General features: G+C 44.1%; 1 protein-coding gene across 11 annotated transcripts; it reads right to left on the bottom strand.

Annotated features, from left to right (window-relative positions):
* Window positions 1-2: 2 nt before the first annotated feature.
* On the bottom strand, window positions 3-14253 carry LOC6739105 (SRSF protein kinase 3). Of its 11 annotated transcripts, none has more exons than XM_016171937.3 (8): window positions 12674-14253; window positions 9071-9292; window positions 8556-9007; window positions 8177-8499; window positions 7796-7954; window positions 6302-6850; window positions 1537-1807; window positions 3-1466 (listed from the first exon to the last, which is right to left on the bottom strand). In XM_016171937.3, the coding sequence occupies exons 1-8, from the start codon at window positions 13567-13569 to the stop codon at window positions 1270-1272; spliced, it is 3069 nt and encodes a 1022-aa protein (XP_016032955.1). In that variant the 5' UTR covers window positions 13570-14253; the 3' UTR covers window positions 3-1269. The 11 variants fall into 11 exon arrangements, with proteins under 11 accessions (XP_016032955.1, XP_016032950.1, XP_016032949.1 ...); XM_016171932.3 differs by having other exon boundaries at window positions 6302-6853; window positions 12674-14252; XM_016171931.3 differs by having other exon boundaries at window positions 6302-6406; window positions 12674-14250.
* Between the last annotated feature and the right edge of the window lie 90 nt (window positions 14254-14343).

Below are 14343 nucleotides of genomic sequence, written 5' to 3'. Positions count from 1 at the left end.
GATCGGATCGGTATGTATATTCTTTATTTCGGCTTATTGAAATATGTGCCCACTCCCGCGAACGTGCAGCTCCTCCGCTTAAATTTCTGTTACATTTCATTTGGACACATGCGCACACGTGTGTGTATATTAAATATGAGTTTAGGGGAAAAATCTTCCGCAATATTAAATTATTTGGTCACGTTCAATGTTACTTTGTAGGCTTGTGTACAAATACTTGTAGGCAAGTAGTAAAATATGTTTTCGTTATTTTGTAATACGATTTCTCAGTAATTATCATTGGTAGTATTTCAATTTCGATTTTGAGTTTTCAATTCCGATACAAAGACTTTTATGCAATGCTTTATTATTGTTTTGAATTCGCTTTGAATTACGTGATCTGGGATAGGTTCTTTTTCACGGATGCCTAGATGATAAGTTTTGCAAACCGAAATCGGGTAGGTAGGGGGCGGGCATCTTCCTAAATCTGCTCGTAATCAACATAGGCCTAAAAATCTACAAATGGGTTCGGTTAAATGTACCAAAATCACTACACGCTGCTAAAAAGCTGTCAATATTTGAGTTTACATCTGTATTTGTGAACATTCTCGATATCTACAATTGGGTTTCGTTAATTATACACATACTTGCTTATTAATATTATAGAAGGTATTATTAATTATGTGATGCTGAATATTTTTCTAGTTCGTACAATTTATTTAGCATTTCCCATTGGTTTGGTTTTACTTGGTTTCGCATGAAAATGTATTCCTTTTCAGTCAGTCAGTTTAGGCATCTGTTGACTAAAAATTGTCGTCATTGTCTTTTGTTTTTGTTTCTCAGTTAATAAAAAATATATGTGTATATGTATGTATATACTTATATGCCCGTCGTCGAAATAAAACTTGAAAAACATTTGCGCAACTTCTTTCGTTTGCTTTCGTCGTTAAAAATAAAATCGCTTCTTTAGTAATTACATTTTAAAGCTCTCAAGTACAAAAATTAAAAAGCTTAAAAAATTCGACGCGGAATCCCCGCACATCGTCCGCATTTCGTAAGTGTAAAATGTGTGTGCATCGATCTAGTCCTTTAATGCTAGCTCCTCATCCGATTTTCCTGCTAACGTACATATTAATATACCTCCTCTTTATGGCAAATGGTTTGCATATAAAAGTTAAGCCTAGAAATACAATACGAGTACGAAATACGTATGTTATGTATGTATGCAATATTTTAGTGTGCCTATGCCTGTGTCTCTCTGGCTGTCATCGTCGTCACTCCTTGAGCCTCCTAGACGAACTCCTCCTGCTCCAGCCACGGATGCTGCAGGCACTCCGCTGCCGACGCCCGAATGACCGGATTGTACTCAAGCATGGGCAGCAGAAAGTCGGAGAACTTCTTGGCCTCCACCGGGTCCCAGTCGTACTTCTCCACCAGCACGTTCATCAGACTCCAGGGCTTCAGCTTGGTGATGTTCCTCAGGCTACCTGCAAATGGGCATCAACAGGGGCACACATCACATATCATTCTGTGGGCTAAATTCAATTCGATACCTACCATAGCTGGTGAAGTACTTCAGCCCGTGCTTGCCCCGGAGGATCACCGACTGCGGTATGGAGCCCAGCAGCTCCACAATGTGCGCCAAGTGGTCCTCGTCCCGACTGTAGGACTCTCCGGCGTGAGGGTCGAACAGATAGTCGCCGGTGGCCAGCTCGAAGGCCAGACAGGCTGTGCTCCATATGTCGGCGGTATAATTGTACGGCGCTCCCAAAAGAACCTCGATTGATCGATACTGGCGAGTCTGAATGTCCTCAGTGAAGTGATGGTACTGGGAATTCATAGAAAGCCAAAGACGGATTTAAAACTTTTGAAAACAATGTAAGGAGGTCGCGTTTCCGACCCTAAAAGTTATATATATATATGTATAGTGACATATCCATAAGTCCCTAAGACTTAAGCACATGCCTACACACCAATTCACATACAATATGTACACCCAAATACACCCCCTATGTACCCAACAAATATCATATAAGAATAAATTGTCATAGGACCCTCAAAAATGGAAAAATCCCAAATCAGAATGGATTGTCATAAGATCCTCAAAACCAAGGTTGAATGGAAATATCCCAACTCCAATAATCACCCACAAGTAGACTAAACATCACGTTCCCACGTTCAGACTTCGGACTCGCAGTCCCGAAAAACAAAAGTGTCAAATTATAAGCCAAAAGCACTTGTATCCAAGAGCGATTGCACTTGATCCAAGAGAAGCGTAAAACAATTAAAGTCAGAAGCTTTCTCTCTTCACGATCAGAACATTAAAGTTTAGAAAAGCTCGATACCGAGGCTTGAACGTCAATCAATTCAGAATACGAAGTTAAGTTCAGTTTGAGGCCCCATTGTAATAGGTCGGTGTTCTTCAACAAATACAAATATTGTAATCATTCAGTGAAATAAAATTATATTTATTTCAGATATGAGTATTGCAAACATTTAATTGGCGCAGTCGGTAGGATCATCACAAAATAAAGTGTCCTTTCAGTACGGTACTAATCAACTGAAGGATACGCTATACAACTAGCTATCCAAGATTAGCGAATTAAAACAGTGATTCTAAAAATTATTTTTGAGATCCGCAAAAGAATCTACGTGAAAGTAGAATTTAAACAAAAATCCCGTGCGTTCGGAAACAAAGTTAATCAAAACTTTTAATTCCGAAACTTAAAAACTCAAACTTAAAATTTAAAACCAAATAAACTCCGTATATCCAAAAACAAATACACCATGGCGGTTCCACAACTTTCGGAAACCCATTCAAACCAACTACTAAACCAAATAAAAGAACTAAATTACTATGATGGCACACCTGGCAGGCTGTCTGGATTCGTTAATCAAGTGGAGCAACTACTCAATCTATACCCAACCCAAGATGCCAGACAAGCACACGTGATATATGGAGCAGTGAAGCGGTTACTAGTGGATTCAGCATTGCAGGTCGTAACCCAGGAAAGAACGAACACATGGTTGGAAACGAAGAAAGCACTGGCAATGGCATTCAAAGACCACAGACCATATATAACACTCATAAGACAACTAGAAGACACATCGTACCCAGGAAGCATCTGTAAGTTTATAGAGAAACTAGAAAGACAGTATTGGATTATGTTTGATAAGTTAGAATTAGAAGACGACCCCGTTGATAAATCGAATTATACAGAAATGTTGAATAGGACTGTCAAATCTGTAATAGATCGAAAACTGCCGGATAGAATTTATATGTCATTGGCACGTAAAGATATTGACACTATTTATAAATTAAAACAAGCCTCAATGGAACTAGGCTTTTATGATGCCAGTCCAGAAAATTTCCGTCCAAATAGATCAAAAGGGAACAAACGTAGGAACAGGGGAAACTATAATCAAAAAAATAATCAAAAATATTACAGTAATAGAAATCACAATTATAATAATCATTATCCTGGCATGAATCAGAACAATAATACACAACCACCTCAAAATTCGAATCAATTTATACCAAATCAAAACCAGATCTTCCTATCTTCTGTTGAAATTTATTCGAAGTTTGCCTCACTAGTAGAAGTAAAAAGCAGAGATTGGCTAGAAGCAAAAAGAGTCATTACCAAAATATGCAAAGACATGGGAAAGCCAAAGGAAATTAAAGCGGACAAAGATTCAGCTTTTATGTTCATAGCTTTACAAAACTGGTTAAGATCTGAAGGTGTTGAAATTTCTGTAACAACTAGCAAAAATGGTGTATCCGACATAGAAAGATTTCATAAGACCGTAAACGAAAAAGAATCATTGGAAACGAACAAAATATTGAAGATAGGTGTACAAAATTTGGAAGAATTCTATACGTATATAATCACAAAACCAAACATAATATTACTAATCAATATCCAGCGGACATTTTTCTATATGCAGGCAGCCCAGATTTTAATGTACAACAAAACAAAATTGATAAGATAGAATACCTCAATAAGAATAGACATGATTTTGAAGTTGATATAAAATATAGACAGGCTCCACTCGTAAAAAGTGAAATCACTAATCCACTTAAAAAGACAGGAAAAATTGAACAAATAGATAGTAAACATTTTGTGGCAACAAACCGCGGCAGGAAAATCGTCCATTATAAGTCAAAATTTAAGAAACAAAAAGATTAATAAGAGTGAATACGATAATTCCAGACCAACCAATGAAGCACAAGGTACACAAGACATTCCTAATAATGCTTAGTTTCATATTATCACTTATCACCATGGTCAAATGCAACCATATTGAAGTAAATCCAATAAGTGCGAAGAAGGGATATCTTATATTTCAAACAGAAACGATGGAAATTCCAACCAGCTACGAATACCATTGATTGAGTATAAATATAACGAAGACAATGCTAATGTTCGAAAATCTAGTAACTGAAACAAACGACTATCCCAATGTACCACAGATACAATATTTAGTCGATAAATTGAAACGGGAAATAAATGGATTAAGAATTATTAGTCGAAGCAAAAGAGGTCTTTTGAGCTTAGTACGGAAAGCGTATAAATACTTATTTGGTACATTAGACGAAGACGACAGAGAAAAGTTAGAAGAAAGAATTAACAATATGTCAGAAGACTCCGTGAAAACTCATGATCTAAACATGATTACAGCAGTTTACAGAATATATAGAAGACATAAAGTTAGGTATGCAATTAACTAGACTAGGAATCTTCAATCCAAAGTAACTAAATCATGATTATTTAAAACATGTAAATTCAGAAAAAATGATTAAGATTAAAACGTCAACCTGGCTTAAAACAGACACGAATGAAATTTTGATTATTTTCCACGTTCCTAGCGAAGTCACCAAGTTCCAATATTCCAAATTGTTCCGTACCCAGATGAACATAATTATATTCTAACCGAGCAAATATTCGATAAGTTCTATATATTCGATAACCAAGTATATCATAAAGATACCAATAGAGTAATATTTGACAAATGTATTATTGGACTCATCAAACGAGAGCATAACAAAGACCCTAGAATAACTATTGCATAACTTTGAGCATACCCAGTGCAAATATATTAAAATCCATAAAAATTTCCAAATAAATTATATAGAACTAAATATACTTATAACATGGAACATTCCTGAAACAGTTGTCAATCAAGATTGTACAAACAATAAAATATTAATATCAGGAAACAACATAATTAAAATTTAAAAAAAAATGAATTAAAAGTTGTTTTATGCAAATAGACGAATTCTTAATTTCTAATAATTTAGCAGACTTTACACAAACAATTTATATAACCAACAATGTCAAACGTCTAGAACCAATGTAAATTGGTTAGAACCTACATGTAAATCACTACAATTTTTCCCAAATTATATGCATTACAACTTTTGTCATAATGATAATTAGTTTGACTCTGTATTTAAAAATATACCTAAGAAAATTAGTGTCATGCCTACACACCAATACACATACAATATGTACACCCAAATACACCCCCTATGTACCCAACAAATATCATATAAGAATAAATTGGCATAGGATCCTCAAAATTGGAAAAATAATGTGCCATTGAACATTTTGCCCATTGCAAAAATTTTTTCCCTTGAACATTTTTATCCCTCCACGTCCACTAAGTAGTAGACGTCCACTAAGTAGTTGGTATGTTTTAACAAGAAAATTTTAAGATTAAACAAAGTTTTCGTTTTACATTTTCATCTAAACTGACACCATCGAGACACTATTTCTTGAAATTTTCTGATTTGAATTTTCTATTGAATATTGGTCCCATTCTAATAAAATTAAAATCGAAATAGTATAATAACAACAAACTGGTTTATACCGAATTAGAAGAATCAAAAGTACAAATAACTCTATAGGGTATAGATAGGATATTTACTCCATAGAGTAAAAGGATTCACTAGATTCATTGAAAAGTATGTAACATTTTACGATTTATTGTAAAGTATGTTATTCTTGAGTGAGACATGTCCGTTTGTTTGTCCGTATGAACTACTGCATCTCAGTACCTATAAAAGCTCAAAAGTTGAGATTATGCTGATTCCAGATGTTGCCAAGGACCAAAACTGCCACGCGCACCACATACAAAAAATTCGGATATAGAAGTTTTTTGTTTGCATTCCTGATTATACTGTTACATATCTTTCAAAGAATCCAGTATACCCTTTTAATCTAAGAGTAATAGGTAAAATGACGATGATGTGTTTATCTGACCCGTGAATATATCATTTTGAACTTTAAGCATCTAAAAGGATCTAAAAGATACTCACGTCGTAGCAGGCGTTCCCCAAGTCGGCGATCTTCACCCGAACGTTGCTGTTGTCGATGAGCGACTGGATCGTGTAGGTGTTGTTCTGGCTACTCTGACTCTGGTTCTGCGAAGGAATGGCATTGGCATGGACATTTAGTTTAGCGATAGCTGTTGTCGTTGTCGCGGTTGTTGTTGTTGCGGAGGATGTCGCATTGGATGTTGATGTTGTTGATGTGCTTGTTGTTTTATGATCGCCATTATAGAGCTCGGCTGATGTTGTACAGGTTGTACTGGTAGCTGGAGCAGTTGCAGGAGGAGCTATTTGCGTGAACGAGGGCGTGCACGTGCGGGGGGGCGTGGCAGAGGCTAAGGCAGGGGCGGAGGAGGGAGTGGCACTTGGAGGAGCGCTTGGTGTGGAGGCTGTAGTGGTGTTCGTGTTGGTGAGACTGTATTCGTTGGTCGATGTCAAGGACGTGCACGTGCTCAGAATATTCGAGTTGATCTTGGACTTGGCTGCCGTGGCTGTGTTGTGGGAGGGGCAGGAGCTATTGGTGGAGTTCGGGGTGGGCTGCTGCATCGTGTTTATATAGCGTAATGTTGCATACATGAAAATTGGTTCACACAAAGAAAGGAAGAAAAAGAATACACAATGTTGGTTTGCTTCTTTGAAGGATTATCTAGTTGGTGCAATTAACGAAACACAAACGACGTGGCAGTCAACGCTCGGATTGCGTGTCGAAAACCCAGCGATGATTGCCACGGATTACTATCCCAGTGGTATCCCAAGTTGTGCATACCACTAGTGCTTTAATGTAGAAATGCCTCTACAATAATGAGTTACAATAAAAACATCTTAGCCTAAACACATTTCAATCATATACAGTAGGTGCGGCCAAAGAAGCTCAATGTAACTCTGCAATATTGAGAACGGAGTACTTGGAATCCATTTCTATGGTGAGCAGTTAATAGCAAATAGGGTAAAATGTTAATTTTAATTTAAAGTATGATGCAATACGAATCTATTAACATACATTTATAGTTTATGCATAATTCAATGACACAACACTGTACACACTGTACTCATCTTGAAGATTTCAAATAGCCAAAAGGATATCATTATTTTGAGCACCGTTTGAACTTTTACACTTCTTTAGCCGCAGCTCCGTGAGAACACCAATATGATATGCAATTAGCAGATAGCAATGCAAACGTTAAGCACATGGCAATAACCCGTTACAGACACATATAAAGCTGGCCATGCCCACAATCAATCAAGCATTTGGCGTTTCGATCCAGGAAATAATTGCCTTGAAAAAGCGTGTGGGTTAAGTGTGTGTGGCAAGGAAGGTCAACATATTCGAACTAAAAGCGATAATCAAAAACGGTAAGTAAACAACAGCAAGGCGGAACTGCCCCTAATAACAAAACATATAAGGCAAAATGGAACAGATTATCCCGCGGTTCTAGGGACCGGGCTATCACTAACGACTATCCCGCATCCAACCCACTTTACCTCTGGGATCGGTCCTTCACTGGGCTCGGGCTCGGCCTTGGGCTTGGAATCGAGTTCGGGTTCGGGATCGAGATCGGTGGGCGAATCCACGGTGCTCGCCAAGGTGCTCTGCTCGCCCAGCGTGTCGGACTCGGCATCTTCGTCGCAATCCCCAGAAGACTGATACGAGTGTTAAACCAAAGGCAATGATAACGCGAAAATAAAAAGAATCAAAAGTAAAACGTAAGAATTTCGTGTTCCTTTGGTGTGCAGTGTGTGTTTGCAGGTGGGCTCACAATGTGGAGAGTGCAAATGCGTTCCATGCACACCACAACGTATATGTTATCCTGGCCAGAGCTTTCGAGTGTGGGGCAGGGGCGACCTGTTTAAAAGCGATCTTACCTTGGCAGTGATTTTCTTCTCCGCTCGGTAGCGGTTGTTTATGTTCGCTGATCCGCCGAGGCCTCCGTTGCACTCGCTGTCCCCCAACAGACTGGAGTACTTGGAGGCCAGCGATGATGTGGTGTTGGAATTGAGCGTGGACGAGGTGGTTGTCGTGGTGTCCTCCTTGTCCAGCGTGGACATGATCACGGCGGCCAGCGGAGTCGACGAATTGGAATTGGTCGCCGTGCTGTTGCTAGTGTTCGTGTTGGTGTTGGTCGATCCGTTTGGCTCGATCAGTGGCCACTTGGCCCGCGACTTGGTCTGCTTCTCGATGGAGCTGACTGTGGGTGGAACACGCATTAGCCATTGGCAACTCAAGTTGGGTACTGATACTCACTGTACGAGTCGGGGAAGTCGGCACCCTTCACGCGCAGACTGTTGATCTCATCGTCGATCTGCTGGTTCATCGCGGCGGCATTATCGATCACCAGCAGGATGTTCTCCGGCTTAATGTCCGTGTGTATGATGCTACACTTGCTGTGCAGGTAGTCGAGTCCCTCCAGGACCTGGCGGATTATGTTGCGCACCTGCGCGATGGCCAGACCCTGGTAGTTGTTCTTCACTATTAGCTTGTACAAGCTGCAGCCCAGGGCCTCGAAAACCAGGCAGGTGTGCATTCCATTCACACCGCGCACCGTGAAGTGGTTCATCAGCCGCACGATCCGCTCCCGCTTAACGTCCATGGGGTCTGCGTCACGGATAGCTTCCAGGAGCCGGATCTCGTCCGCTGCCGTCTCTATGTAATGCGGAGCACTCTTAACAACCTTGAGGGCCACGTACTTCTCGTCTCTAGGGAAAGCATGAGGTTTGAAAGAGCTTGTTTAATGGTAAGTTCGATATTTCAGCACTTACTTGAGATCCCGGCAAAGCCAGACAGTGGAAAAATGGCCCCAGCCCAGTTTTCTGACCACTCGAAACCGGTTGTCAAATATGTCTCCGATGACTACTGGATGGTACCCACCGCGGCAATACTGAGAGGCGTCTTCCTGCTCCTCGTCTGAAACGTAAAGACTGCTGTCGGACGAGTCCGGGTAAATTTCGTCGGTCGTACTAAGGGTCCCGCGGGGCTCCGATCTGCAAAGAAAAAAGTGGTGGTCATTAGTTGACCAGGAACAATACATGTTCTAAAATGTAGACACTGTGAGAATTCCCGTTGCAACCCACTTAAGCTCGGTATGTTCGATTTCCTCTTCCTTGACTGGTTCCGCCAATTGGGGCAGTCTGATCGTGAGCGGCAGTTCCCGAGGCGGCAAGTAGGTATCCAGGATTACTTCTCCGGGGGTAACGGGCTCAAAGAGCAGGGCCGCGTGACGATGGTGCTTTGGTCGCTTGGACTGATGGCGCAGGGCAATAAGGATCGGGCCGGCGGACACGCAGTTGCGCTTCTTGGTGAACCGCTTGCGGCGCTTCTTCTCCTCGACCTCCAGCAGAGCCTCCGTCGCGGCTTCTTGGGCAGCTCGCTTCTCTTGCTCGGAGACGAAGTTGAAGTCGCAGCTCAGCTCTTTTGCCACGTCTGCAGTGGGGTTCAGCGGCTGCTCAACTCCGCCTCCGCAGCTCCACAGCCGCAGCAGGTGCATCAGGAAGAGGAAGAGCATTAACAGGCTGCCCTGCAGCACGCCCATAAAGATCGGATCCTGGCCTAGAGTAGCCAGGATGTGCCGGCTCAGAAGATGCAGTCTGCCGGCTAGTGACAGCAGCATCTGTAGGCGGTTCATGTAGACGAGATAGAGATCCAACCAGTGGTCCAGCAGGGTCACTCGCCAATCGAGGCTGAACGTGGCATTGGCCTGCATGGGGCAGGTGGCCTCCTCCGAGTCGGGGGCGGTCGAGCCAAAGCCATCCATTTCTGATTCGATTCACTGCTTCACTGCTCGATTCGACAATTGGATTTCCGATTAGACCTTCGCGAATTCATGGCAACTGGGCGCAGTAACAGGGGGTGGCTGTGGGCGTGCGTGTGGGGGCTGGCGACCTTGACTTTCGAAGACCCCCACTTGCATCACGGACACCGCCGAACGAGTTTGGTCGAACACAAACACCACGCTGCACACACACTCCTTACATAACAGTGGCCCGAGCGGGGTAAATAAATAAAATATATCGCACGGCGGAAAATCTGAATTATGAAAAGTATCTGTATCTGTATCTGCGCGAGTATCTTTCCTCGCTCGTCCGATTCGTTCAGTTGCGTCCGCGAGAATGTCGGAATGGCTTTTCGCTTTTGTTTTTGCCGCCTCTTCCTGAGCGGCCAAGGCGCAGCCGTTTCCAACTCGCGAGTATTTCTGTTCAGCTTTTTTGTTTCTTTTTTTTTTGTCACAACTAAGTTTAGTCTTCGCCCGCTCACAGTCCGGCGTGGGGTGAGGTGTGTGGATCACCTAGAACCCATGCCCGCCGATAGTTTTCCTTAGAGTGATACACTGCGAGAACACTTCCTTACAAAGCAGTTTGGTCGCAGTCTTTGGCCAACAGATACCTCTTACTTGAAGCCAACGGGTCCGAAATTTAATGGCTTCGTAAATAACTAAACAAAAAAATGAGAGCTGTTTTCGTATATAAATATTTTTTTTTTATCGATTAGGAGGAAATTGTTGCTTTGTTGGCAATTCTGATGAGAAATACGTATTCAAAAAATTTGGATATTTTGTAAATGATCGATTTTATGCGCCGTGTATTTCTGCTGGCGTCATTATCCAATGTACTTCATCAACTCGATGTCGTGGCGCTGTTCGTTGTTCGCCGCCTTTGCCGGTCATGGACTGCACTACACCAGGAAAGAGTCCACCACATGAGCACACACTCATGCGGGGCCGTGCCCGTCAACATCATCATCGAGTTCTTCGAGATTTCTTAGGCACCTTGCCAAGTTTTTCCTCGAGGTGCAGAGGGGTGTTCGACAGGCAGGATTTCGAATACCTCGAATTCCAGAAGGTTTCGAAACCACTTCGAAAGGTAGTTTCGAGCGATTGGGTGCGATTGAAAAATTCCTCGCAATGCAACTGCAGTTCCGCCCCGCCGCCTGCACAATATGCAAATGTTTGAGTTCATAAAGTGACTAACCGGCCTTATTGATTTTTGCAACCCCGTTCCCAACTTGAGTCAGCCGTTGATCCTTATGGAGCCATGGCGACTTCTTTAGCCGGAAAAGCTTGCCTGACATCTTGAGTCACCCTATGTCCGACAAACGAACGCGCCCTACTCGGCGTGCCCCCTCCATGTAATTATTATTTATAGACGCCGAAAGAAGCGAATGAAAACAATAAGTCGGCTAGAAAATCAGTGCGAAAACAGAGCAGCCAGAGGCAGTGAAACGTCATCGTTTTGCTCGATTGCAGTGAGTTTGTGCTACTGAAGGGGTGACTGGGTGCGCTGGGGGTAGGAGGTAGGAGGTTGGTGATTGGGTTGGGGGTGCTCATTGGTTAGCCACTGGCGTCACGTGGTGCCTACTTGCGGTTAGGGCAAATTAAAAAACGTAAACAAACCGAGCGGACTGAATGGAAGAACCTAAGGGGGGTGATGGTATCTCGATGTAGGATTATGGGACGGAGGAGGTAAAGTTCGCTGCGTACCGCTGACGCAAAAACTGGACCACCTAAGTAAGTATGTAGTGTGTGGAATCACATCCCATTCGGATTTAGCGCACAGTGGGGCGAAGGGGATCGACCTAAAGTGCTCCACATTCGTGTTGCGTCAACTATGAGGCCCACTGTGCCCGCACAGTGGGAACGCGAACAGTGAGGCCACCCCCGAACGGCTCACATATTGGAGCAGCTCGTTACGGTTCGATGAATTTATTTCCTGCATATGTGAGAGACACGTGGAACACACGCGGCGTATACTTCATGTTCATATTTTATTCGCATGTGAGTGATGGGAAAAACTGGAATTAAGCTTACTTCACTAAGTCGACGCTGGTATACCCTCTAATATTACTTCATAAATTGTCAATGTATATTTTTATTTATATTACAGTCTTAAACTTTGTCACTCACAAATGGAAACTAATACACTAATACAAATTAAATGGATTTGTTCAAGTTACTCCGTTACTCAACTGAGAGATTGAGATATCTTAATAGAAAAGCGTTGATATAGCATGCTGTAAAAAAACATCGCTTTCCAATGAGCAGTATTAGTTAACGTTTCTAGTAGTTCGTCATGGACACGTCTTGAAATAAACGTGTGCCCGAACTTCGTACGTACATACGGACGGACGGACGGACGGACGGACGGACGGACGGACGGACACGCCCAGGCCCAGCTCTAATTATTAAAAGATCCTGAACTTCTGAACAGGTCTAAATGTCAGTTCATGTCAAGAACATTTTTTCAAAGGAAGTTTATCCTATTATATTGGCGAATATTGTATTTGTAGCCGGAGATAGTAATAGATACTAAATGTGTTACCAAAAAATTTCCTTTAAATTATAGGGACAACGATATCGATAAAGTACTTACAGACTGACGAATGGGCCGCGCAGTGCCGGCATATCCCGCCGTCGGTTGAGCGGCGGCGACAGCGACAGCGAGAGGAAGTCCTGCTGGGCCTTGTCCTCGTCGACGATGCTGGTCGGGGTGCTGTAGATGCGCGTAGTTGGCAGATAGCCAATCTGCTGCAGAAAGTCGTCGCGGTAGGAGAGCTTGGTGGTGGACTGAGAGGAGGTCAGCGGCAGGGACAGCGGGGATCCGTAGAGCGGCGCCGGTGGCAGGGCCGCCGTCATCGAGGCCAGCGACAGAGGCTGCTGGTAGAGTCCTCCTGCACCGCTGCCAGATCCCGTTCCCGACGCCGATCCCACACCGGATCCTGATCCCGCAGCTGTGCCGTTGCCATGGTGGTGTAGGTGGAGGTGGTGCGGCGTGGTGGCCGCCGGCTGGGTACCGTGAAAATGCGGATAGGGAATGCCGTGGGTGTAGGCTGGAGCGCGCGACAAGTACGGCGGAGTGATGATCTTGTCGTCGAAGCTGCGACGGAAACTAAAGCCCTTCAGTGAGTTGCTGTAGTTTCGGTGCGAAAGCGGCGAGCTGCCCAGGTCAATGCTGGCCGCCGGGCCCAGGATCCCGGCAGTAAGACCGCATCCTGAGGAGGCGGTAACTCCGCTGGCCGTCGCCGTGGCGCTACCCAGCATACTCAGCGCAGGTGAGGTGCGCAGCTGGGGGCTGCCTCCGCTGCCGCCCACTCCTCCGCCTGCACCGGAGGCCGTGGTGGTCGAGGTGGAGAGCGGCGGCGAGATGGCACTCAGAGTGGAGATGCCGCTGTCACTGCTGCATATGCCGGCCGGCAGGGACGTGTGGGTGGGCGAGATGAGGTGTGGGTGGTGGTGTTTGCCATTTGCGGCGCCGATGAGGCCGGCCATGCCGCTGCTGGGCAGTACGGGAGCCAGGATGCCTCCCGGGATGAGTTTCCTGATCTGCGCGGGGGCTGGTCCTCGCCCTGTCCTAATGAATGCTGGGAAGCTAGAAGCAGCTTCCTCGCGTCTTTGTCCTCATCGTTGGCCTGCGCCCTTTGTTCCTGGTGAGGACTTCGTATATCATTCTTTGTGCGTAGGAAAATCAATGAAGCGCCGCGCTTAAAACATTTTAATGCATTTTAAGCAGCGCTTTTCTCGCTTTGTAACCCAAATTGCGCATGAAAAAAGTAAGGCGAAAATCCACACACGCACACACTGCCACGAACTGGTTCGCGATAGAGGGTTTTTCCACGGTCTGCCCTCGATTGGGCCTATTGGATTCCCTTTCGCCTTTCTCCTCTGCTTTTGGCCAGGTACGTGCCCGCAATCTAATTAACAGCGGAATTGATTTATCCTCGACAATTAAAGCGAACACATCACATTTTCCACTTTGCGTTTTTGGCAGGAGCAGCAGCACGGAAAAATCGCCTCCTTTGTCCGCACTTGGCTCGAACTCTCCGACGGACTGCCCTCCGGGTTCTGAAGCGGAAAACTCTGCGGCGAAGTTCAGCGAGTCCGGGGAGCGGGCAAAGCGCATGTGCCGGCTGTGGCCCGTTACTGCCCCAAAACAAAACAAAGGCCGAGCGGAGAGAGTGAAAGCTAACTGCAGTCAGCTGGCGTCGTCGAAAGTTTCATCCCCGAAAATCAGTTTGTTTACCATCCTGGCGGAGCTTTTCATGG

The sequence above is a fragment of the Drosophila simulans genome, chromosome 3L (assembly GCF_016746395.2).
Source record: "Drosophila simulans strain w501 chromosome 3L, Prin_Dsim_3.1, whole genome shotgun sequence".
Taxonomy (NCBI): Eukaryota; Metazoa; Arthropoda; class Insecta; order Diptera; family Drosophilidae; genus Drosophila; species Drosophila simulans.
Note: the sequence above shows the minus strand (reverse complement) of the source record. Positions and strands in the feature narration are given on the sequence as shown.